Source organism: Mercenaria mercenaria, unplaced genomic scaffold (genome assembly GCF_021730395.1).
Source record: "Mercenaria mercenaria strain notata unplaced genomic scaffold, MADL_Memer_1 contig_3492, whole genome shotgun sequence".
Classification (NCBI taxonomy): domain Eukaryota; kingdom Metazoa; phylum Mollusca; class Bivalvia; order Venerida; family Veneridae; genus Mercenaria; species Mercenaria mercenaria.
This window is the reverse complement of record NW_026461635.1, coordinates 34032-59287: the sequence shown is the minus strand read 5'-3', so window position 1 is coordinate 59287 and position 25256 is coordinate 34032. Positions and strand designations below refer to the sequence as shown.

At 27.0% G+C, this 25256-nt stretch overlaps 1 protein-coding gene across 1 annotated transcript; it reads left to right on the top strand.

Moving 5' to 3' along the window:
• On the top strand, window positions 1-24009 carry LOC123565611 (carbohydrate sulfotransferase 11-like). The gene is made up of 3 exons (XM_045359466.2): window positions 1-101; window positions 20905-21028; window positions 22301-24009. The coding sequence occupies exons 2-3, from the start codon at window positions 20921-20923 to the stop codon at window positions 23162-23164; spliced, it is 972 nt and encodes a 323-aa protein (XP_045215401.2). The 5' UTR covers window positions 1-101; window positions 20905-20920; the 3' UTR covers window positions 23165-24009.
• Window positions 24010-25256: the final 1247 nt, after the last annotated feature.

Here is a 25256-nt window from a genome sequence, read left to right as displayed (position 1 = left end):
GCGTGTACGATCTCTTTCACTTTTATAAATCAGTAGTGGCCACGGAGTGAAGAGTGCCATAAACATTTAACTTAGTCTTAATACTATTTTGGATACTTAAGGTGAGTTTTTTACTTATCAGAAAACTGGTTTTCAAAAGTGTTTAATCACTGTTAAGGATATATACATGCTATTCTTTATGTAACAAGCGTCAAGTAGACACCACTTTATAGATTTGTGTATTGAAAGTTGACTGTAGAGCGCATACTCTGGGTAGTCATAGTCGGTAATTGATTTAATCAACAATCAGCATTTTTCATATTATCAGATGTAATCAGAAATCAGATGATTTAAAGTAATATAAACTAATCTATACTCACCAATGTCAAATCTGATTACATCTGATTGCAAATATGATCACAATATGCACATTCCATTACTTCAGTGATGTACAATTATAGTTGTTAATGTTTTCCAGAAAATAATTATCACAACAATATAATTGATATGCTTTATATCTGATTAAAAATATATGGAAATGATTGCTCACAATAACATTGGGCTAAAAAAAGTAAAATGTATTTGAATCTGTATCAGCTAATAAAGATCCATTAGTTGATACCTTTCTGTCTGGCGTTGACATGCTCTCTACCTTTATGCATGTTGAATTACCGAAATAACAGAACAGAAACTATTCCTTATTTTAACCCAGTTAGTTTTGAAGACAACATGGCGGCAATTTTGACTTTCAGAATGATGCATATTTGTATTTGGTTATAAACAAGAAATATCTCAATCCTTTTAGATACATTTTAATCGATATCAAGGTAAAATAGCATTTACCCAGAATGTCTGTTTTATAGTTTGATTACTAGTGCAGAGTAATATATGAAAAGAAAATCTATATACATATATTTTAGAATGTCTTTTATGAATGAGTTTCTATCAAGCTCAGAAGGCATTAGCTCACTAAGCAACAAAAGAATTATATTCTTTTAATTATTAACTATTTGATATTGTTTGTCTTGATGTTACAAAAAATAAGCTATTGTATGCAATGATATTGCCAATAATAACATATGGATGTGAAATCTTGGATGTTAATAGTGGCCAAGATATAGAGCGTGTTCATCTAAAAAATTTAAAACAAATTTTTGGTGTACGACAACAGACTAAGAATTATAAAATTTGGGACTAGAAAAATGAAAATTCCTGATACCTTTTTGTTTAACATTTTGTAGTTAACATATGATCGTGGAAACATTGTGAATTCTTGGCCATAAAATGATAAGATATTACTATGTGAACTTGAATTCCAGTATTTACGGGATAGTAATTCAGTAAGCAATTCACAAGTAGGTAATATTATACAACGGATAAAAGATCAATATGTGCATCAATGGCTTGTTGACTTAAGAATTTCGAGAAAACTTGAAACTTACAGATTATTTAAACAGATTTTAACACTGAAAAATATTTGAACTCCGTTACAATTTTTAAACAAAGAAATGCATTGTCAAGATTTATATGTTCTGCTCATACATTAGCTATTGAATTAGCTCGAGTTAGAAATGTAGATAAAAATCTTAGACTTTGTACAAAATGCAATATGCAAGTTGTTGAATCAGAGTACCATTTTTATTGATATGTCCGTATTACTCTGGACTGAACATTTTGTATTTATCAAGATACCATTAAACATGGCCAAATTTGAATAAGCTTAGGGATATAATGAAGTCTTCCAAGAAATTATTTTGGTTAAATTAGCCAGATTTAACTATCTTGCATCAGTTAAGAGATATTTCGCAAATAAATTGAGATATTTGATAGTTATATTTTGTAAACTTGTAATTAAAGTTTTATCATTGCATTTTGTTCTCATACCATACATATATCATTCGTTTTTATATGTTTGTTTGTATTTATGTTAGTCTTAAACCGCAAAATATGTGACTTGGCGATGGAAATGTATATGTTTAAGCCAACAAAATTTTGACTTGACTTGACTTCAGCTTGATCATCATGGACAAATCATGCATAAAAATATAAAAATGTTGATGTTGTCTTGAGGAGTTTGATATAATTTAAACGATGGTACATGAAATAATTTTTTTAAATGAATTAGGAAAATTGATCAGCTCTGCAGATGAGTCAGTAAACAAACCGGTTATTAATGTGATTGTTCATTACACTAACTAAAACAATCGTCAGTGCTTGTCCAGTGATTGTTCAGAAAATATGTAAATGGCTTTTGGAAATCTATGCATGCGCAGGAAACAAAAGGTGTATCTAAGACGCCTTTATTTCGTTGTTTCATTGTCAAGACGTCTATGACCAGAAAAAGACGACTTTATTCGTTTGGTTTATGGTCACGAAATCTGTGACCTAAAAGAAAGACGTATTTCTATGTCGTTTTACCTACAAATTAAAGACGTCTTTTTTAAAGACGTTTTAAAGCCGTCATATAAACATCTTTGTCAATGAGAAAATTCAAATTTTCGTTCTTCTAAGCTGCAATGACATTTACGATATAAACTGTTAGAAAAACTATGATATATGTAACGGTATGTTGGATCGAAAGTTTGATAATTTCCTTACTTCATAAGGGAACGGAGGGGTTAGCATTTTATTGTATTTTCAAAGAACAATGTTTTTACAAGGGTTCCAAAATTCATGAAAATGGACTAAAACTTGTAAATCATATTTTTTTTTGCATTTGCTATTAAAATTGGGCTGTTTTCTAGCTGTTTTCAAAATTGATTTAATCATTAATTACGTTTAATGATAATATTCGTACATTTTAAATCTTGAGGAAAGCGATAATTACAAGTGCTAGATAAGCCAAAAAATCACTGCCTAAAATACTTATTCTTTTTCCGTTGGATTATGGTTGGAATTTATATTTAAAAAAGTTGATGTCTATTTTTTTCTTTCATAACGACATTATTATAGTGCACGACAAATACATCATTAATACGTCTCCAAAAAAAAAAAAGAAAAAACGAAAAAAGACGTCTCCAAAAAGGCGTCCCTAAAAGACGTGAACCACCTTTCAAAAAAACCAAAACACGTCATATCAACCAGAAAAAGATACATTTTGTTTGCTGGGTGATAATTTCTTTAAATCATTGTGAACTTTACATATTCCTCTATAAATCATAGATAGTTCTACCTTACAAAAGATAATTTATTTTACTAACTTAAGTCAGTTAGTAGTGAATATTATGATGGTTTTGGCCCGATTTTGACCCAACTTAATTTTAGTCTTTGACCTAAACCGACCAATACCAACCAATTAAAAACCCACAGGTTTTAACTTTACTTTCGTTTTCTCATATTTTCAGAAAACCTGGTTATAAATAGCTGACATATTTTCTGAAAATGTTATATTGGAATTTACGTTGTATTTTCTGAAAATGGCTATGTGGGAAACCACAAATTCAACCAATCAAAAGCCTGCCATTTTTCTGCCAAGTGGCAGCAATGTGACAATGTCTGCCAACTTGGCAAACTTTTGGCAGATTATTTTTATTGATAAAATGTAAAGGTGGGTCTACGACCCCCGGAGGCAAAGCCTCTGGTCTTTGATCTTATTTTGAATTAATAACTACATTATTAGTCTTTAAATAATTTTAAATACATTTGATATAGATGAGTTTACAAAATAAAATATATTGTTTGAAAGAAAGAAAATTTACAGATAATGTAAATCCTCACTTTGTTACAACAAAAAACGGGAGGCTAATGATAAAAGCAAAATGTAAATCTTGCGGAAAAACGAAATCAAAATTCGTTAAAAACAAAACTGGAGGTAAATTAGATATCCATAAAGCAATGTTACCTTTATTACCTAAGAAAGGTTTAACACTTCCAGGATATAATTATTGTGGGCCAGGAAATCCCCTAGATAATGGACCCCCTGTCAATGAACTGGATGCAGTATGTATGAATCATGATTATTGTTATGATAGTGGTGTAAAAAAGGGTACATGTGATAAGCAAATGCTTTCCAATTTAAATAAAACTAAATCAAAAACATTTGGAGAAAAGATTGCAAAACATTTAGTTGTAAAACCAGCTATCAAAACGAAATACAAACTTGGTCTCGGACAAAAATCAAAAAACGGGAAAAGGGGGTAGAGTATACCCCCGGAATCACTGCAGAGCCGGTAACTCTGAGCTACCGCTGGAGCGATGAATTAGCAGAAGAATTACACAAACCAATTAAAAAAAAATTTAGGAAACGAAGAGTGATAGTTAATGATATTGATGATACTTGGTCAGCTGATTTAGTTGACATGCAAGCTTTTTCAAAATATAATAAAGGAGTAAAGTACTTGTTAACCGTTATTGATATATTTAGTAAATATGCTTGGGTTATTCCATTAAAGAATAAAACTGGAGAATCTGTTACTGAAGCATTTGAAAAAATAATTTTAAAAGATAGAATTCAGGGACAAAAGTCCCCGAAGACTGCAAGGATTCCACAAAATTTATGGGTAGATGAAGGAAAAGAATTTTATAATAAAAAGTTTGAATCATTTTTGAATAAAAATAAAATTAATATGTATCATACATTTAATGAAGGAAAGGCTGTAGTAATAGAAAGATTTAATAGAAGTTTAAAAAGAATAATGTGGAAATATTTTACAGCAAATAATACTTATACTTATTTAGATAATTTGCAGGATATGGTTGATAAATATAACAAAACAAAACATTCTAGTATAAAAATGACACCAACCGAAGCTAGTAAAAACTTAAATAAAGGTACTGTTTACTTTAATTTATATGGTAATTTAAAGATACCAAAGAGTAAAGCAAAATTTAAAATTGGTGATCGAGTTCGCTTAAGTAAACTTAAAAGACATTTTGAAAAAGGATATACACCAAATTGGACAGAGGAAATATTTATAATTTATAAAATTAATAATACAAATCCCAGAACATACACTATTAAAGATTTAAATGATGAAATAATTCAAGGTTCATTTTATGAACAAGAACTTTTACCTACTACACAAGAAGTTTTTAGAATAGAAAAAGTTATTAGACGAGACTATAAGAAAAAACAAGCTTTAGTAAAATGGAAGGGTTATAGCGAAAAATTTAATAGTTGGGTTCCGTTTAGCGATCTTGAACAAATTTAATTTAGAAATAAAAAGTTTAATTATATAAATGAGCAATAAAAATCTAATTTCTAATAATAATGGAATAGAAACAATAGATCAATTAATTATTCACTTAACTAAACTAGCTGCTGCTTACAGAAAAAGTTATAAATTTTGCGGGAGAGTAAGTACTGGGTTATATATTACAGCAGGTGTTTTTGGTTGTTTAGCACTTGTTCCAACTATTCCTATATTTGTAGCAGTTGCTGGCGCTGTTCCATCAGTAATTACCATATTTACTAACAGACTAAAACTTGACGACAAGAAATTTATTTTAAAAGCACATCATCACAAAATAAAACAACTTATAACAAAAGCACGGATTGGAAAAGTAAATAAAGAAGATCCAAATAAAGTTATTCAGGATATTTTTACAATACTATTAGAAATGCAGAAAGAAAAAAATTATTCAACACCTCTTAAAAAGCATATGAAGGAATTTAAACTTAACGGTTAAAAAGTAAAAAAGAGAAAACTGTATTAACTTTAAATTTTTAATTAAAGATTTTTTTTCATAAGTATTTTATAAAAATTGAAAAAAAAATTATATCGTTGAAGGAATATTGATCGGGGAAAAAAGTCGTTTTTAGTTATTATTAAAAAATTTATATCCAAAATTTTAATAAAATTTCCCCGAACCAATTCAGAAGGGCAAAAATGTTATGGACAGGGCTAGCCCTTTCGGAGACAAAGCCCCCGGGGATTTGGGATTATAATTCAAAAACCCTTTTTTGAATTTTGTGCTCAAAAAATTTCCCAAATTTTTATTTCTTTTCCCAGTTAAAAATTTTAAAAACAGTCATATAAAAATTTTAAATCTTCTGTTAAACGTTTGTGGTTTTTTTCTGCCCTTAAACCTTGTTATTTAACTAACAGTAACTTTTTTTACAAAACAACATCCAAACAACGGTGTTATAAATGCCCCCGAGGGGGGCCCGTATACAATCTTTTCTTAACTGATCTTATTTTAAAACCTTTGGGAAAAAAAACCCAATTGAAGGATTTTTTTTTATGTTAAACCGACCAAAAATATGTTTTAAAAACTTCAAAAAAAAAAACAGAACGGAAGAAAAAAAATTTGGGTTTTTTAGATTTTTTAGAAAAATACACAAATTACCGAAAGGGGGTTTTTTAAAACAGAATTTTCAAAAAAGGTTTTAAAAATTTTAAAAAGTTGTAACAATTTAAAAAAATGACTTTAAAATCTTTTTCAAAAGTTATGGGGAAATAAAACAAATTTTCTCAAACCCTTAAAAATTTCTTTGGTTTTGGTTTTTAAAAAGTTTTTTTTCCCTATAAGTTTTATTTTTATTAGAGGGTTAATAGAAAAAGGGTAGATAGAATGATTATGTAAAAATTTTTTCTGGGCACTTTAGGAGAAAATTTGAATCCAAAAAAAAATTCATATAAAAAAAATTTTTAAAAGAAGAAATGTTTTTAAAATCAAAACTTGTTCAAATGGGTTAGCGATAAAATATAAAAATATTTATTGATAAAAAACAAAATGTTTTTAGCCTTTTTCTTTTAAAAAAAATTATTTAAAGGGGAAATGGTTGTCTTTTAATGAAGAAGAAAATGCTGAAAGATTAGGTGATTGCCCCCAGACCAAAAAAATTATCGAAAAAACCAAAAAAAAATTTTATTGAAACCCGATTGTGATACTAATAAAGAAAAACCTTTAAAGCACTTACAAAACTTCAAAAGGGTTTTTGGTTTTAAATTGCGGGGTTAAAAAAAAATGTTTTTTGTAAAGGGGGAAAACCCGAGAAAAAATGGGTTTTTAATTAAAATTTAAAAGGGAAAAAAGGGATAAAAATTTTAAATATTTTATTTTTTTTAAAAAGATTTTTAAAAAACTTTATTTTTTTTTTTATTTTTTTAATTTTTTTTTTAATTTTTTTTTTAACCTTTTTTTTTTGGAAGGGATTTTTTTTCAAAATTTTAAATTTTATAGAGGGAAATCGAAAAGATCTAAAAAACCCTTTTTATAAAAAATTTTAAAATTTAAAAATTTAATTTTAGAAAAGACCAAAAGAACCCAATTTTATTTAAAAATTAAACGACTTTTTTTAAAATACTTAAATCTAAACAAAAATTTTAAAAGGAAATAAAAAAAAACGTTTTTTTAAAAAAATAATTTTTGAAAAAATGGAAAATAAAAAACTGAAAAAAATTTTTTTAAAATTAAAATCAGCTTTTTTTCAATCAAGGCTTTAGAAAAAATTTAAAAAATAAAATAAAAAAATTTTTACTTCAAGCTTTTGATGAAAAAAACAAATTTTTTGGAAATTTTGGGATTTTGAAGGAAGGGGCTGGAAAATTAGAGTCAGTTGTTGGCCCCTTTTTAAAAATAGATATAAGTATAGTCCTTTGGTGCTTCAATTTAAATTTAAAAAATTTCCCAAAAACCATTACAACACCCAAATTTGAAAGGATTTCCCATAATAAAAGAATGATGATAACGAAGGGTTTTAGTAGGGGTCTTTTTAGCTTACAAATTTCCTGTGAAAAAAACCCTAAAAAATTTTTTAAAAATTTTTAAAAAATCAGTTAACGATCTTGTTTTTCGGGTTTTTAAAATTTTTCCTGTTTTTTTAAAAATCAAATACCTAAAATAAAATTTTTTAAATGAAATTTTCATTTAATAAAATTTGGTTATAAAGGGAAAATATTTTTACCCATTGTACTTTTAAAAATTTATCAATTTTCCCCAAAAGGTTTGGGGTTGACATGTTGTTTAATTTTTTAATGAAAAAATAAATGATAAAAAAAATTTGATAAAAAAAACTGATGATGACTGAAAAAACCCCCAAGGGGAACTATAACCCAAAATTATGTTTGAAAAGGGATTTAAATTGATTAATTTTTTAACAAAAAAAAACATGAAAAAAAAAACACTTCTTTTAAAGCGGGTCTGAAAACATTTTTCAAGAAAAAATTTTTAAATAAACATTTTCCCAAAAAATTTTTGTTTAGTTTTAAATTTGGTATCCAAGGTTTTTAAAAAAATGCCAAAAGAGGGAAGAATTTAAAATTTTAAAAATTAACCCAAAAAGGTTTTTTTTGGCTTTTCCCTTTTGTAATTTATGCTGTTTTTGGGAACCAATAACTAAAAATTTTTAAAAAGGCTTTACCTTCAAGGGAATCTTCTTTTAAATGAAGCATTTTTAAATTTCATTTTGTTTGGGGTTAGGGCTAAAAAATTTGTTTGTTTTTTTGACGATAAATATTTTAAACCAACCCCGATTTTAGAGGTCCAAATGCGTTTTTTAATTTTATTAAAAAAATTGTTGGGGAAAAGGGAATTTTGGAAAAGAAATTTTTTAAAGAACTTTTTTAACAAAGAAAAAGGGAATGTTTTAAAAAGATGAAAGTGTTTTTAAAAAAAATGTTTTGTAATCTTTTTGAAAAAGAATATAAGGTGAAAAAAATCCTGTCCGTGCCATTGTCATAAAAAACGGGAAAAAATTTTGGGGAAAGTGCTACTCAAAAATTGAAAATATTTTTTTTAAAAAGAAAACCATAAAATTTTCCTTTTATTTTTCAAAATTTTAAAGGGGGTTTATGACGGTCATTTTATTATGAAAAACCCAAATTTGGGGAAAAACAAAAAGAAATTTTTGTTATTCCAAACCCCAATTTTGGGAAAAAGTTTTATGGCTTTATAAATTTCTGACTTGGTCTTTATTGATTAATTCCAATTTTTGTCTCAATAATTGGTAACTTAGTAAAAAAATATTCCAAAAATTTAAAAAACTTATCTCAAGAATTTGATTGTGAAAGCATTAATTTATTAAACAATGGTTTGTTTACCCAATGATTACATGGTTTCTTTTTAAAAAATTCAAAGAAACATTTTTACCTTCAAAAGAAGATTTTTAAATTAAATTTTAAAGAAACACACACATCAAATGAAAAATTTCGCAATGCTAAAAATGTTTGGAAAAATTTTAAAAAATTTTAAAACAATTTGGGAGAATATCATGTTCTATTTTTAAAAAAATGAGTATTATTTTTTAGTGATGTATTTGAAAATTTTAAAAAAATATGTTTAGAGTACTACAAATTGTTCCTTGTCTTTTTTTTTGGAGCCCTGGTTTAGCTTGGGATGCAATTTTAAAAAATAAAGGGAAATTTAAATTTTGAGTTTTAAATTAAAAACTGTTATTGTTAGGGTTCTTTTTTTTGGGGAAAAGGGGGACTGAGAGGAGGTTTAAAGTTATATTTAAAAAACAGTTTACAGAAAAAGAAAACAAAAAATATAGGAAGATTAGTTTCCAAAAATTGACGCAAATAAATTATGTCCCTTGCGCCAATAACCTTTACGGTTGGGCTATGGGTAACCCTTTCCCCTCGGGAAACTTTAAAATTTATATCTGAAAAAAAAAATTTTCAAGAAATTTTTTTGAAAAAGGTTTTTTTAAAAACAAAACTTTATATTTTTGGAATGGATCTTGAATACCCAAAAAAATTTTCAAAAACCCCACAACGTTTACCCTTTTTGTCTGAAAAAATTTATTATCCCAGTTTCAATGGCTTTCCAATTTTTAGAAAAAATTTTTTAAAACAAAATTTGAATGGGAAAAAAAGAAATTGTTAATAAAATTTGGGTTAAAATTTTTTTGAAAAAACAGAATTTGTATTTTCATTTTAAAAATTTTGAACTATATACAAAATTTTGGGGTTAAAAGTAAAAAAAATACAAAAAAAATATTTAATTTTTAAAAAATTTTTGGGGGTTAAAAAAGTATATTGTTTTTAATACTAAAAAAAAGATCTAAAAGAAAAAAAAAATTCATTTAAAAAGGACTTTTTTAATTTAATTGAAAAACTTTTGTTTGGGTTTTAAGACGTGGAAAATTTGCTTTAAGGGGGGTTTAATATTAAATTAACACATGATAAAAATTTTTTTATTAAAATAAAATAGAAAACCCTTCTTTTGTTAGTTAACGATTTTTAAACTTTTAACCTTTTTGGTTTTAAATAGAAAAAAGATTTTTGTTATTAAACAGCCCTTGTTATTTTGGGTTTGTGCATTTTTGTTTTTTCAAAATTTTAATGTATGATTTTTTTTTTATTTTTTTAAGGAAAAGTACGAGGGTTTTTGTAAATTTTTGTTTCTGACACTGATTATTTTTTTATGAAAATAAAAACCAAAGATGCTTATGAGGTTTTTTTAAAAGGGGCAAAGATTTATTTGATATTGTGTTTTACGATAGAAATTTCAAAATTTTTTTTTTTGTTAAAAATAAAAAAGAAAATTTGGGTTTTTTTAAAGATGAAGCTCCCCGGCATTCCTTTGTTAAATTTTGTGGTTTAAAAAATTTAAAATGTATTCTTATTTATTAGAAAACAAAGTTAACTTTAAAAAATGAAAAGGGAAATTTAAAAAAAATTTTGTTTTTAAAAAGAAAAAATATTTCAAAAAAAATTTCAAGTTCTTTGTTTTTTTAACCCAAGTAATCCCCTTTTTTTAAAAGTTATTCGTTTAAAAAACCCAAAAATTTCTTTCCAGTTATTTTTAAATTAAACATCTTTATTTGTTTTGATGATAAAAGATATTTTCTTGATAATGGTTTAAACATTAGTTTAAATTTTTAAAATTTTTTTTAAAAGGGTTTTTTTTAAAATTTTTTAAATTAAAGTTTTTATTAAAAATTAGAACAAATAAATTTTTAACTGAATTTTTAAACTTTTTAAAAGAATTAAAAAATTTAACATCTTTTTTTTTAAAATTTCATTTGCAAAATTAAATTAAAAATTGTTTCCCATTTTTTTTATTTTTTTTTACATATAACTTTAAAGAATTAATTTTCTTTTTTTTTTTAATTTTGTATTTTTAGCTTTCCTTTATTTTAATTTAATTGCATCAAAAAGAATTTTTAAAAATTTGAAAATTTTAAACTAATTTTTACTTTTTAAATTTTTTTTAAACAAAAACCCGGGACTAGCTTTACGGGTTTTCCATTAAAATTAACCACCATCGGTATTTGGGTATAACATTTTTTAAAAACAAGGAGGTTTCTTTTAATTTGTTTTGGAGCTTCCAGTTCAGGGGTTCGCGTCCTTTCTTTTTTTTTTTTTTTCGTTTTCATTTATTTTATTGAATATTCCCATTATTTTTAAATTTTTCCCTTTAATTTACATGTCCTTTTTTTTTTAAATTTAATTTATAATAGTTTGTTCTTTACTCGGGGGTTTAAAATTTTTTTTTAGTATTTTATACAAAAAACATACAACGGTACTTTATTTTTGTAAATTTTAATGAAAAAAAAACCCAAAAATACCCGAAAAAGATACTTGTTTTGTTTTGGGTTATTAAACTTTGGTTGAAATTTATTTGGTATATATTTTAATTACTTTTTTGGGGGGGAAGGGTAAAAGGTTTGAAATCCCAAAGGCATTTCTCAAAAAACCTCTGGTTTTTTAAAGTTTTTATTTTTAAAAGTAACAAACCCAATGTGTTCCAGGGACCAACAGAGTCGCCCAAAATTTTTTTTAATTCCAAAATCTTTCCTTTTTTCTTTTAATTTTAAAAAAATTTTATTTTATTTTAAATCCCCCCCTAAAGTTTTTTTTTTTTAATTTTTTTCCCCATTGTTCGATTTAAAAGTTAGTATTGGTTTTTTTAAAATTTTATTTTTTTTTTACTATTGGTTTTCGTCTGTAAGGTCTCCGTTGTGAATCAATCTTTTAATCCTGTCCCACTTAACAAAGATGTATTCAAAGGTTTTTCCCCTTGATTGCACCCAAATACCAAAAAAAACCCCCGTCTTGTTTTTTTTTTTTGGTGTTAATTTAATCATCCGATCCTACTTTTTTTTTTTCTTTGTTTGGGTTTGGAAGTTAGGGTTTTTGGTTTTTTCTTTTTCCCCTTTTCTTTGCTACTGAAATCTTCCTTTTAAAGTTTTTTTCTAACCCCAGTACGGGCCAAGCCAGAAAAAGCCCCAAATCCCAAAAAGGGGCAAAATATTTTTGGAGCAAATTTTTGTACCATTGGAAAAAATTGTTTTTCCTAAAAAAACCAGCCAAAAGCTCCTAAAAATCCCCATTTTGATTTTTGACGGGACTTTTTGTTTTTTTTGAATTTGTAATTTCTAATCCCTTCTTTTTTGAAAAGTTTTTTTAAATTTTTTTTAAATTTGTTTTTTTTGTTAATATTTAAAGGGAAGTTTCCACGAAATTTGGGTTCCTTTTTAAATCTTTTTGGGTATGTGGAATTTTTTTATTATAAGTTTGTGTTTAAAATTTTTTCTTTTGCCCATCTGTAGGTTAACTTTTTTATTAAATTTAAAATTTTATGTGGGGTTTTTTAAAACCCCCGTTTTTTTAAATATCTTTTTATTTTTAATTTATTTTTTTTTATTTAAAAAATTTTAACAATTTAATTTCCCTTTAGTTTTTTTTTTCAATTTGTTTTTCATACAAAAACTTTTGCTTTCCCACAAATTTTTGGGTTTGGTGGGGGAATTTTTTTTTTTGCTTTTAATTTTTAATATGCTTGGGCCCATTTGTTTTTTATTTTTTTTTTTATTTTCCAAGTTTTAAAATTTACTAACCCAAAATAAATTTTTTAAGTTTGTTCTTTTTAGGACCCCGTAGTCTTATTTTTTTGTTTATAAAAATTTAATTTTTAATCATCATATTTTCTTGATTTTTTGTTTTTTCTGTTTTCTGGATAAAAAAACACCATTCCCCAATTCCCAAGACGCAAGGGCTCAAATTTAAAATTTTTCCCTTTTAAACTGCTGCATAAACCCTTTTTAAATGTTTTAACAATGTGGATTAGGTTCTTGGGGAATTATTTTTTGTAGGTCTTTGGTAAATAAACAAAAAATTTGGTTTGGTTTTTTTACCCCAGCGGGTTATTTTTAAAGGTTATATTATTTTTTGTTGTTTTAATTTAAAAAAGTTGATTGTGTTATTTTTTCCCCAAAGGTATGCCTCTTGCTTTTTTAAATCTTTCATTTAAGAAATTTAGACCCAAAACCCCAAAATTTAAAAAAAAACCCAAACGGGGAAAAACCCCAATAGTTTTAAATTTTGTTAAAATTTACTCTCCAGGATCAGCAGCATTACCCTCAAAAAATTAAATTTTATCATCTGTCAGCTGCAGGTTTTTAAATTTTGACTTGGAGGGGAAAAAATTAGTTTTAAAAACCCGAAAAATTGAATAATTATTTAATGGAATTTTAGGGATTTACCTCTTTTTTTTTCTGGATTAAATCCCTTTTTAATTGCAAACCCCCAATTATTATCTTCAGCGCAGTAGCGTAGTATCTAAAAAGATTTAAATTTTTTTGGGCCGTTGATTTTAATAAATTTGTTTGTTCCCCCCCCAAAACTCTTTACCTTTTTTTACTTGTATAAATTTTTACATCATAAAAATTTTTCCATTTTGTTTAACCCCTAATTTTATCAATTTTAAAGAAGCTGCATTATTAAATTAAAAGGGGAAAATTGGGGTCCCATAATCACCAAACCTTTGCAAGGGTTATTTACTTTTAAAATTTTTTTCAAATAAACCCTTAAACCAAACAAAAAATTTGAACTTCTATCTTTAATTGTAAAGTGATATCCCTTTTTTTTTGCTTTTAAAATTATTTCCCAGGGGCAGATATTAAAGTGTTTTCTAATTGGGAAAAGGGTTTTGTTCGTTTTCTTTCGCAATTTCTTTTGTTCTTTAAAAATGTATAAATTATATATTTTTTTATTTTTTTTTTAGTTTTTATTTTATTTTTTAATTTTTTTTTTTATTAAAGTTAAACTTTTTTTTATAAAATTAATCGGGTTTAATTTCGTTTTTTTTGAGCTGAAGTCCAGCACGAGCTAAAGCTCCAGATCCTGACAATTTTCTATTTATTCTTATATGTATCCTCCTAAATTTTCTTTTTTTTTTTTACTGTTATTCTTTTTTGTAATTCCTTGGCAAAAAAAAATTACCCCCCGCCCGGGGCAGGTTTTTTTTTTAAATTTTAAAAATTTTTGGGAGCCCAAAAATTTTCCCAAATTTGTTCCCAAAAATTTTTTTTTCCACTTTCAAAATGCGGGTTTTCCCGCTGTTTCCCAAAAGCTTTTTTTCCCGCGGGGCTAATTGAAGACCCCAACTCCGCTTTAAAAAATTTCGGTTTTTAAAATGTCAAAGGTTTCCTGTCCCGTGTATGGGTTTCTTTTCCCGTTGTGAGCATCAAACCCTTAAAAAAATTTTTCCTTTATTTTTTTCATTAAAATTTTTTGTACATTATAAAAAAAACTAAAAATTTTAATTTTAATAAAGTTTTTTAAAAATTTTGTTTTAAATTAAATTTTTTTTTAAAAAATTTTGGTTTTAAAATTGTTTTTTAAACCCGATTAAAATTAATTATTCTACCCAATACATCTGTAATATTTATTCTAATTGGTTTTTTAAAAATATTTTTTTAATTTTGAATACCAACCTTTGTGGTTCTTTTGTAAAAAGGTTTAACTTTTTGGGGGAAAAATGAGTACTTAAAAAATTTGATAATTTTTACTGAAATTTCCAAAAAGTGGGAAATTTTCAAATTTAAAATTTACAATTTAATGTAAATTGGTTTTCCACAGAGTTAGTTAAAAATTTTGGGGTTTTTTTTTCCCCCTTCAGTTTTTCCAATTTTTTTTTTTCAAATCCAAACAATGTTGAAAATTTTTAATTTTCCAAAAACCAACTTAAAAATTTCGGGGGAAAGAAATCAAAAACTTTAAAAATACTTAAAACCCAAAATTCCCCCAAAATTAATTTTGGGGCAATTTTGAAATTTTTAAAAATTCCCAAAACATTTTTACTTATTAATGTTTCCCTAATTAATTTTTAATTTTCTGTGAAAATGTAAGAAACCATTTGGGAAATTAATTTCTTTCCCAAACCCCTTTCCAAATGATAACGAATTCTTTTATTATATATTCATCACTAATTTTTTGCCAAAAGTAGGTTTTATAGTGTTAATACTATCCAAAAAAACAAAGTAAGTTTTTTTTTTATCTAAAATTAAAGAAGACTAAATCTGATTGTAAAAAACACTCGGGTTTTTTATTATCTTTAACGGGTTTTAGAATTAATAATATTTTTTTTTCCTTTTAAAATTTTTAACTAAAAACTAAATTCAAGAAAAAAAAAATTTTATAAAACATTTCTTTTTGTTTGGTAAGAGTGATTTTATTTTTTAAAAGTTTTTTCAAATTTTTAAAAACCCTTTATTTTTTAAATTTTTTCTTTTTTATTTCCAAGGGATTAAAATTTAACCACAAATTAAATCCAAGTCGTTAACCAATTCTTCTGGATTTTCTTTTGGAAAATAGTCTTTAAACCCTTTTCCCCTAATTCTTTTTTAAAATTTTAAGATTTTTATTTATAGGTAATCCTGATTTTTTTTGTTTAAATTTTTTGGGAAAATTTTTCTTTGGGAAAGAATTTTAAAGCCTTTTATTATTTTTTATATCTTTTAATTTAATTTAAATCAATTAAAAATCTCTTTTAATTTTTTTTTTTTAAATTTCTTCCTTTCCCGTTTTTTTCTTTCTTAGCAAATTAAATTTTTTTTTGCCATTAAAATTTTTTTAAGTTAATAATTTTTAAAATTTCCATTTTTGTCCCTTTGGGGTGAAAATTTATATGGGTTTGTATCTTATTCCTTTTCCCTTTGTAGAAGCCATTCCCAAAAATTTTTATTTTTTAACCCGGGCTTTGTACCTTATGAGTTCATCCGATCATGGGTTTTTAAATTTTTTTACTTTTTCTTGCTTTTTTTAGTTCCTTTTTAATTTTATTTGCCAGTTTTTGAACCATTTAATTTTTTAAAATTTTTTTAAAAAACTTTATCTATTGTAGCTTTAAGTTGTCTTTTATTATTTTATTTGGTTGGGTTTATTCTGCAATAAAAAAGTCAAAAATTTTAGACGGTTGTAAAATTTTTAATTTTTTTTAAAAACTATCCCCGAAAAAAATCTAAATCTATGTAGGGATTTCCTTTTCTTTGGTTTTTTTTTCCAAAAATTTTCAGGAAAATTTTTCTGATTCTTCAATTATTTCCCCTTTTTTTCTTCCGTAAACTTTTTAAACTTTTAAGTTACCCTTTAGGAACCCATCCAGGGTGGGTTTTTTTTCCCAATTACTGGTGTTTAGGGGGGTCGGTTTTTTTAAAACTTGTTGCTTTTTTTGATTCATTTGCATTCCCTTTAGTTATTTCGCAATTCCCTTGTTTTCAAAATTTTTGATATATTTTTGGAAAGTAACGCTAAATTTTTGTTTTATTCCCGGTAAGGGTTTTAATGACTTGATAATTTTTCTTTTTGAATTTTTTATTTTTTCAGTAATTTTGGGTTTTAAATTTCAGTATCATTTCCCGTTTGTTGCTTTTCTTATTTTTTCTCTCATTTTCTTTTTCTAAGGGTCTCCTCATCTTTTGCCCGAATAATTTTTTTCTTATTTTTTTATTATGTTTTTATTGCCCTTTATATAATAATGTAAAATAATGTAAAAAAATGTAAAAAAAATGTAAGTATTGTAAATTTAAAAATTAAAAATAATGAATTTTATTTTAAATGGAAAAATTTCCCAAAAAATGATACAAAAAAAAATGATAAAAAACCCCAAAAACTTTAAACAACGGGATCCTTTTTGCCGATTCAGTTTTTTTAATTTTTAAATTTTTGGGGTCTTTGGATTGGAAAAAAAAATTTTTTTTAATGATATACTTCGAAAAAAACTTATATATTTTTGATTTAAAATTTTACTTATATGCTAAAAAAACCCAGAACAAACTAAATATCAGGATTTATTAACAACTTAAGCCAAATTGCAAAAAAAAAATTTTAAAATTGATCCAAAAGAAAAAACTTGAATTTAGCTGATCCCAAACCCAAAATTTAACCCTTTTTGGGGGAAATTTGAATTTAGAAAAACAAAAGTTGTAATATTTGATGGGTTTTGTATGTGAAGAAAAAAAAATTCCCAAAAAGAAAAAAAAAACTATTTTTCAAGGACGTCACCAAAAAAAAGTTGGGGTTATTTATTTAAGTCAGGCTTTCTATAAACACCCAAAAAATATTCGAATTAATGTTTACATTATTTTTTTATTTGAAAGTCCAAAGGGAAAATGGAAAATAATAGGTTTTTTGGGATGAAAAAAATATAGTTTGTGATTCTTTTTTCTTTAAAGCAACAAACAGGGAAATTTGATTTTTTATATATTGCAAACCCAAGGAAGGGTTTTTAAAAAAAAAAATTTACTGGTAAAAATATAATAATTTTTATAATGGGAGGTTTTTAATGATGTAAAAAATAAGTGAAACCCGCAGTATAAAATTAAAAAATTTTTAAATTTTATATTGTTTTAAATGATTTTACTTTCAAAAAAAAAATTCAAAAAGCTTTAAAAAGGGAAAAAGGAAACGTAAACTTCACGAAAAAAGGGGAAATTTTATAACAAATGAATTTGGGCATTAATATGGGAGGTAAAGAAATAAACAAAATAGGGAAAAACCAGATAAACCCAACCCATGCAGGTTTTTTAAAAAAAGGTTTTTTGTATAAAAAAAATTCAAAAGGGTAATAGATGGGTATAAATTTAAGATGTCAAAAGTTTAAAAAAACACTAGAAGTAGAGTAAAAAAAATTTAAGGAAATTTAAAAAAGATTTTAAAAAGATTTATTTTTAATTAATCAAAATTCCCAAGGGAAAAATTTAAAAAAGAATGAAAAATTTGGGGGATTTTTTATTTAAGAACTTGAAAGAAATTGATTTTAAAGTTTACATTTTAAAAAAAGTATTTAGAAGCAAATTTTTAAAAGTTATACCTTTAAGTTCAAGGGAAATTTAAAAAATAGTTTGATTAAACATGAAAAAATTTAAAAACAAGTTATTTAAGCTGAGAAAAAGGTTTCAAATTTTGTATCAGTTAGAAATAAACGAAAAAAAATAAACTAAATACTGAAATGGGCCCAAAAAGGGGAAACCCAAAAATTTTTCGACACATTTCAAATAAAATTTTCAGAATATAAATCTGAACTGGAAAAGGCAGCTTCACAAAAAAGGGGGATGATCATGATACTGGGTTAGATGACTTTTTTAAAAAAAAAAATTAATTCTAAAAAAGAGGCTTTAAAAAAACAAATTCGAATTGGATTAAATTTTGGGGGACAACCGTACAATTTTAAAAATTTTTGAATTAAGTAATTTTTACAAAAAAATTACCCAAGAAGATATTAATTTAATTTTAAAGATAAAGTTGAAGAACTTAAAAAGAACTGGGGCTTTGTAGTTGAAAAATCAGTTTTTAAAAAGGAGGAAACAAATTTTGCTAATGCTAAAGCAATTTTGTAATTAAGTCAAAAATTAAAAAAAAAAATAAAAATTTTTTGACTCTGTTTGTTAAAATTCAGTTTAAAAAAGGAGAATCAATCACTGCTAATTCCCCCGTAATTAATGCTAATCTAAAGCAATTAAAACCCCAAAAGTCCCAGAAAATTACCACTAATGTGAAGAAATTTTCAAAAGTAAAAAAAATTTTTTTTAAAACCCAAAAAAAAACAATTAGCTTGAAACAAAAGGCGTTGTTGACAAATTTTTTCTGTTCTGAAGTTGCCACAACAAAACGATTTTTGGTTTTGCTGAAATTTAATTTTTAAACTTAAAAAGAAGAAAAGGGGAAAAAAGAAAAAAAGGGTTTGGGGGAAGTGAGAAAGAATGTTTCTCTTTGGGAAAAATATTTTTAATATCCCTTTTTATTTCAACAAATGAAAAAAATATTTTTACCCCGTGGTGCCTTTGGGTTTCATTCAACTTTTGAAAAATTTGGCCCGGGTTTTTTTTATTTAAATGAATTTAAAAACCTGGAATTATGTTTAAATTTTGAAGTTTTATTTTCATAGACCAAAAAAAATAAAATTTGATGTAATAGATATGCTTTTGAGTGGGGTGTTTATTTGTCAAAAAAAAAACCCGGAAATTATAAAATAGTTTTAAAGATTTTATTTTAAAAGGGGGCGAAACTCCGGGGGGGAACCGTATAAAAAGGGGCCTTAAAAACCCTTTTTCACTTTTTTTTTTGGGGGCGGGAATTTAAGTCCAGGTGTGTTTTTTTTTTCTGATATAAATTTTATAATTTTAAATTTTAAACAGCTGGGCAGCTGGGACTTTTGGGAAAAAATCGGTTATTATCTATGATAAGAAAAAAAAATTTTTAAATTTTTAACAAAGGGGGCCGTGGGTTTTATATTCATTTTCCCATTTAAAGATTCGAAACTAAGGGAAATTTTCTTTTTTGCTTTTGATGGGGAGTTACTCGGGTTCTACATATCGGGTTAAAAAAGGGTTCCCATGATAGAAAAAAGACTTTTTTATTAAAAACTTAATTAAAAAATTTAATTTTAAAAACTTTAAAATTTAAAATTTTTTTTAATTTTTTGGGACCTGATAATATACTTACTTTGAAAAAAAAGATCAAATCTTTTTAAATTTTTTTTTTAAAAAATAAAACTGCCCCAAAATTTTTCCAAAGATTCGGCCAAAGTAAAAGCAAATTTACGTTTGCTGCACTTGGCAGGGAAAAAAGGCGGTTTTGATTTGGGTTTTATTTGTGGGGGTTTTTTAAATAGCCATTTTCAGAAAAAAACAAATTTAAATTTTCCCAAATTTTTCATTTTCGAAAAAAATGTCGCTATTTATTTAAACCCGGTTTTTTGGGAAAAAATTTAGAAAACGAAAGGGAAAGTTAAAACCTTTTGGGTTTTTAATTTGGTTTGGTTTTTGGTCGGGGTTTTGGTCAAAGACTAAAATTAAGTTGGGTCAAAATCGGGCCAAAACCATCATAATATTCACTACTTCAGTTTTATCATTTACATAAAATGTGCATGTCCCTTAATTTAATTCTCCAATTTCTTTGATATTGTTTGACAGAGTTTTATGCCGTGGTCAATCAGACATTAAATCATAACTTTGCAAAATGTATTCGGTAATTTACTATTATTAGACTTATTGTCCAGTAATTTGAGTTTCATCGATTACAAAAGTCAAGCCATCACTTATATCTGATAGAAACTATCAAGAAAATTAATGTAAAAGCAATCATATGAAATTGCATGGTAATAAATGAAACATCAAATATCCAAAGCGGCATATTTAATACGTGGCGATGTATTACCTTAGCGGTAACAATTTTAATAGAATACAGAGACTATCGTGCGTTCCATGCTACCATTGTACTTTGTTGCGTCCTATGCTTCCGTCAGATCTCATGAATTATTAACTATCAAAGTCTTATAGTAATTTGTTCTGGTCCTTTAAAACCATGGAATCCATTCAGTTTTATTATAGTCGCATTCTGCTTACGCCCATGCTAAGGGGTCGTGAAGGGAATCTGCACAATCGTTCATTCCCTCTGTTAAACACAGTCAAACCGAGTCTGCTATTAGTGAGCTCTTCTGTATATTGTATTTCAGTGTTTAAAACATATATTTTGTGAGCGCTCAGCAGGTCAATAAACGATGATTTTTGCAGCAGAAAAGCTTCTATTGTACGTGTTGTAACAAAATACTTCACTTCAATATCAAACTTATTATATGAACCCTCTATAAGTTTGAATTTAGAATATAACTGTTATATATTTTCATCATTTGTTTAAATAGACATGCCTTACATTCATAATTCCTGAATTATATTGTTTCGTAAGGAAATTGTGTTATCATTATTCTCTTTTAACATTATCAACGGAAATTCATGCAATACTTCTGTTTCAGATATACAGTTAATGATATGCGTCACATGAAGCTAAAACGCCGATTGAATGTTTTATTAAGCTTTTCTCTCGGAGCTGTCATCATAGAATATTTAGCAGTCAAGGGGCTACCTGAATGTTTTTTGGTAAGAAACCCGTCGGAATTATATCATATTTCATTTTTAAACTTCTTTCTAACGTTACGTATTTCTGTTAGCCAGTTATAAATAAAGAAGACTTAAGCTTTGTCATAATTCTATAAATTTTGACTGCTACCTACTGTAAGTCATTTCGTTTTATATGGATGTTCTATAGAAGTAATGCAGACTCGGTGTCTCTTTGTTGATATTCAACAGCATTTAAATAAAACTGTTGAATTGAAAAAGAATAATGTTTTCCATTTCTGAAATGGCGTTTATATATATATATATATATATATATATATATATATATATATATATATATATATATATATATATATATATATATTATTTTAAGATTTCACGTGAACTGTTTGACCTTTACACTTCTTTTAAAATTTTAGTGCTTCTTTTTTATATTCTTAAAGGAAAGAAGCCTTATTCCTTTAATAGCAGGTTTTACTTCGACTCATTTTTGATAATCTCTTAGATATATACACATTGAGAATTTTTATGGGATCTCGGATGGATCACCTACACATATATACATTTAAAAGGTGAACTGAATAGAAAAAAGATAATGAAGAAATGATATAACAGTACGGCACAGATAACCGATTTATAATGCAAAAGAAAAACTATCAAAACTATCACGTATGATCCCAGCCATATTACGAACTTTTTGAAAAATGCTAAAGAATCCCGTACTTAATGTTAGAAAATTCAAGATATGTTAAGCTCTACCATTCCTGTGCAAATATAGAATTATGAAAGACATTATGAGACATGCGAATGAATTTGATGTTGTTGAAACTAACAGAGCAAATAGGGAATACCATGAAGGCCCGCCGGCAAAGAAATATAGGAGGTAAAACAAAACAAAAAAGAAGAGTTCTGACATACTTATTATAGATACTACCAGCTGTAGCACATAGTTCAAAAGTAAATGAGCTGAACACTAAACACGTGGTTATCCTAAAAAAGTCGGGACTTAACATTTGTTAAAGAAATGACTGAATTATCACTGTCTACCTTGAAACGATTTCTGTCAAGTTCAAATGGTATTTTTTGTAAGGTTTAACCGGCATTTCATTTGCATTCAATGGTCAGTAAAAAGTACCTAAGATATACGGGATAATTATAACTTTAATGTCGCTAGTTTGTTTTTCACTTTATCTAAATACCTTGATGACAGGTGGTTCTTTATTTCAAACCACCATGCTGAGAATCAGTCGATATTAATGTAATAACTATTGTGAATTCTGTTTTGATCTTTAGAATAGATATACAGCTGAAGAAGTGAAGATGAGTACTCGTGTAGATAAACTGAACCACATGTGCAACTGGCTTGTCAACAAAGGATATGAATTAAAAGAAAGTCAGAGATTCAAACATATTATTGTGGATGACAAGTACAAAGTTATGTTTTGCTATGTGCCGAAAGTGGCATGTACAAATTTTATACGAATATTTCTATCAATGAAAGACAAAATAAATTCCTCTGATCCTATGCATTTAAAAGCAGGAGATGTCCATATATTAAAGAAAAACTTAACTTTCTTGGATACATATTCTATTCCAGAAGTGGAGTACCGTATAAAGCATTATACGAAGGCGATATTTGTCCGAGAACCACTTGAACGTGTATTTTCAGCATATAGGAATAAGTTCTTCGAAACAAATAACCCTATCTTTATGCACAGTTTTGGGGAAAAAATTTTAAGGATATACAGAAACAAATCTACCGTGAATTCTTCAGATACTGGCGGTGTTAAATTTACAGAATTTGTTCAATACCTGTTGGATAGCAAAACAATTAAACATGGATACAATGAACATTGGGAATTATTTAGTAACCTATGTCACCCATGTCTTATTAGGTATAACTTTATTGGTAAATATGAATCACTTGAAACAGATGCTAACAGCTTCCTAAAACAAATTGATTTGGAGGGCAAAATCAAGTTTCCAAAAAAAGAAACATATTATAAGCATAAAAGTTCGGCAGAACTACTATCGGTAGTTTATAAAAATATACAGCCAGAGATGTTTCAGAATCTTACGAAAATTTTTGAAAGGGATTATCTTTTATTTGACTACGAGATTCCGTCACGCCAACAAATAATAAAGAAACGAGTTTAATTTCGACAAATCTTATAGGTTGACTTTAAACGTTAGTTTTCTTGCAAATAATATATTTGCGTTCATCCTTGAACATTAACGGATGCTGTCTCTGGTTTGTACGGTGCACAGTAGGTACCATCCAATCCATTCATCCGTTCGTCCGTCCGTCCGTCAATCCATTTATCTATCTTCCATTCCTGTATTACCCTTTGCTGAAACGTAGACACTTTTGCGTGCGACCATTTCGCGTGGCCACAATATAAAAACTCGTGGCCACAATTTACTAAGTTGTGGCCACAATATAAATGAAGTGTTTTCGGATGTCACCTCTGTGCCACAGTATGTTTGAGAGTTTAAAGTTGCTCGCAAATCTCGCAGGGTAGGTATCACTCAAATTGTGCGATAATAGATTTATGATATAATACCTGCATATTTTACTTATGTTATCGTTTTATCGTTTAACCAATAAATATGATGATATGTGCTAACAAATAATCATAAGCATCACATCAACGACCTTACAATTATCGTGATCCATGCTTATGTGTTAGATAAAAATGAATTTTCTAGGAATGTGATAACACGTTTTAAATACACAAGGCAAACAAGATACATGGTATGAAACTCGACAACGTTAAGAAGATAATCAAACACGTGTTAGACTGAATTGGATATCGAATATTAAACCTGTGCGAATATGATCGATTCAAAAGTGTGACCATAAATTAAAATATAAGGCATATTTGTCATTTATTTAATCCCTTGTCAACCTCATAATATTTGAAAATAGATGATTGGCAATAACACACAGATGCCCTATCTTAATTTCACTATGCATTGTTTCATGACTCGACGCTTTGTTAAAGGTTTTGAAGGTATAAGTAACACAAAAGTGTTTCTTTCACATAATCGAAGACCGTAACATTTGTCTAGCTGAGTGAAAATCCCATTGAGAACACTAGGTGCACAGCTTCACATGCTATAAATCAACTCTCTAATGTTTTATATTTGTATGGGAAGCTAATTTTGAGATAAAAGTATGTCATTATGCACATTCTTTACGGAATCAAGGGCCATAAATCTGGTCTTGCAGTGTGGAGTCCCCCTACCCACCCGCCCCCCTTCCCCCCAAAAAAGGAGGAAAACATAATGAAAACCATCAGATTCACAAACTAACATACTGAATGGTATTCTTGTATAATGTCATTCATCCAGGTGAACTATATTTTAAGATATACGCAAAACAGATTTTTAAGCTGCTTTTGAGTATTTTTTTCACAAAGCCATGGACTAACTCATATCTTTGTCACTGTTTCATACACTTTTATACCCTTTTATGGCTATATTTTACCAAGTAAATGGTAATATATCTAGTCTGGCTCTGTGAAATCACAATTTAAACACCGGTTGCAAACTTTCACGTGCTGAATAATATTCCTGCAATCTTAGGTCAAATATGTCTGTAAATCTTCCAAAGGGAAGTATAGTACAAATCTGTGTTGATATTTTACTCTTTATTTCGAATTTTCGGACACTTGTCCTTTTTCAAGAATATGGAAATATTTTTCTGACTAAGTAATATCCATGTAACATTCATATGACTGGAAATGAATGATGTTGACGTCCTGTCTCCAAGAGGACGTCACGTCATTTCCTGTATAAGACGTTACACAGGAAATGACGTGACGTCGTCTTGGAGACAGGACGTCAACATCATTCATTTCCAGTCATATGAATGTTACATGGATATTACTTAGTCAGAAAAATATTTCCATATTCTTGAAAAAAGACAAGTGTCCGAAAATTCGAAATAAAGAGTAAAATATCAACACAGATTAGGTCAAATACTTTTAAATACATGTAACCCAACCACTTATTCCCTATTTTTGCATATTTTGATCAAGTTGAATTTTCTCTGTATATATAAATCCTAAAATAAGCACAACTTTGGCCAAAAATAACCACAAATCTACTAGGAGACAGCCAAGATGCTTCCCGTCCTTCTAACACATCATCAAAGGAACTTGCGCAGAAGTTTAGTGACTTTTTCATCGAGAAAATTGAGAACATTAGGAATGATACTATTTCGCATAGCCAAATTGATCGTGAT

Coding starts and splice junctions, on each gene's coding strand:
- LOC123565611 (XM_045359466.2), top strand. CDS start 20,921: ATGCGTCACATGAAGCTAAAACGCCGATTGAATGTTTTATTAAGCTTT. Junction 21,029..22,300: donor GGCTACCTGAATGTTTTTTG/GTAAGAAACCCG, acceptor TTTGATCTTTAG/AATAGATATACAGCTGAAGA.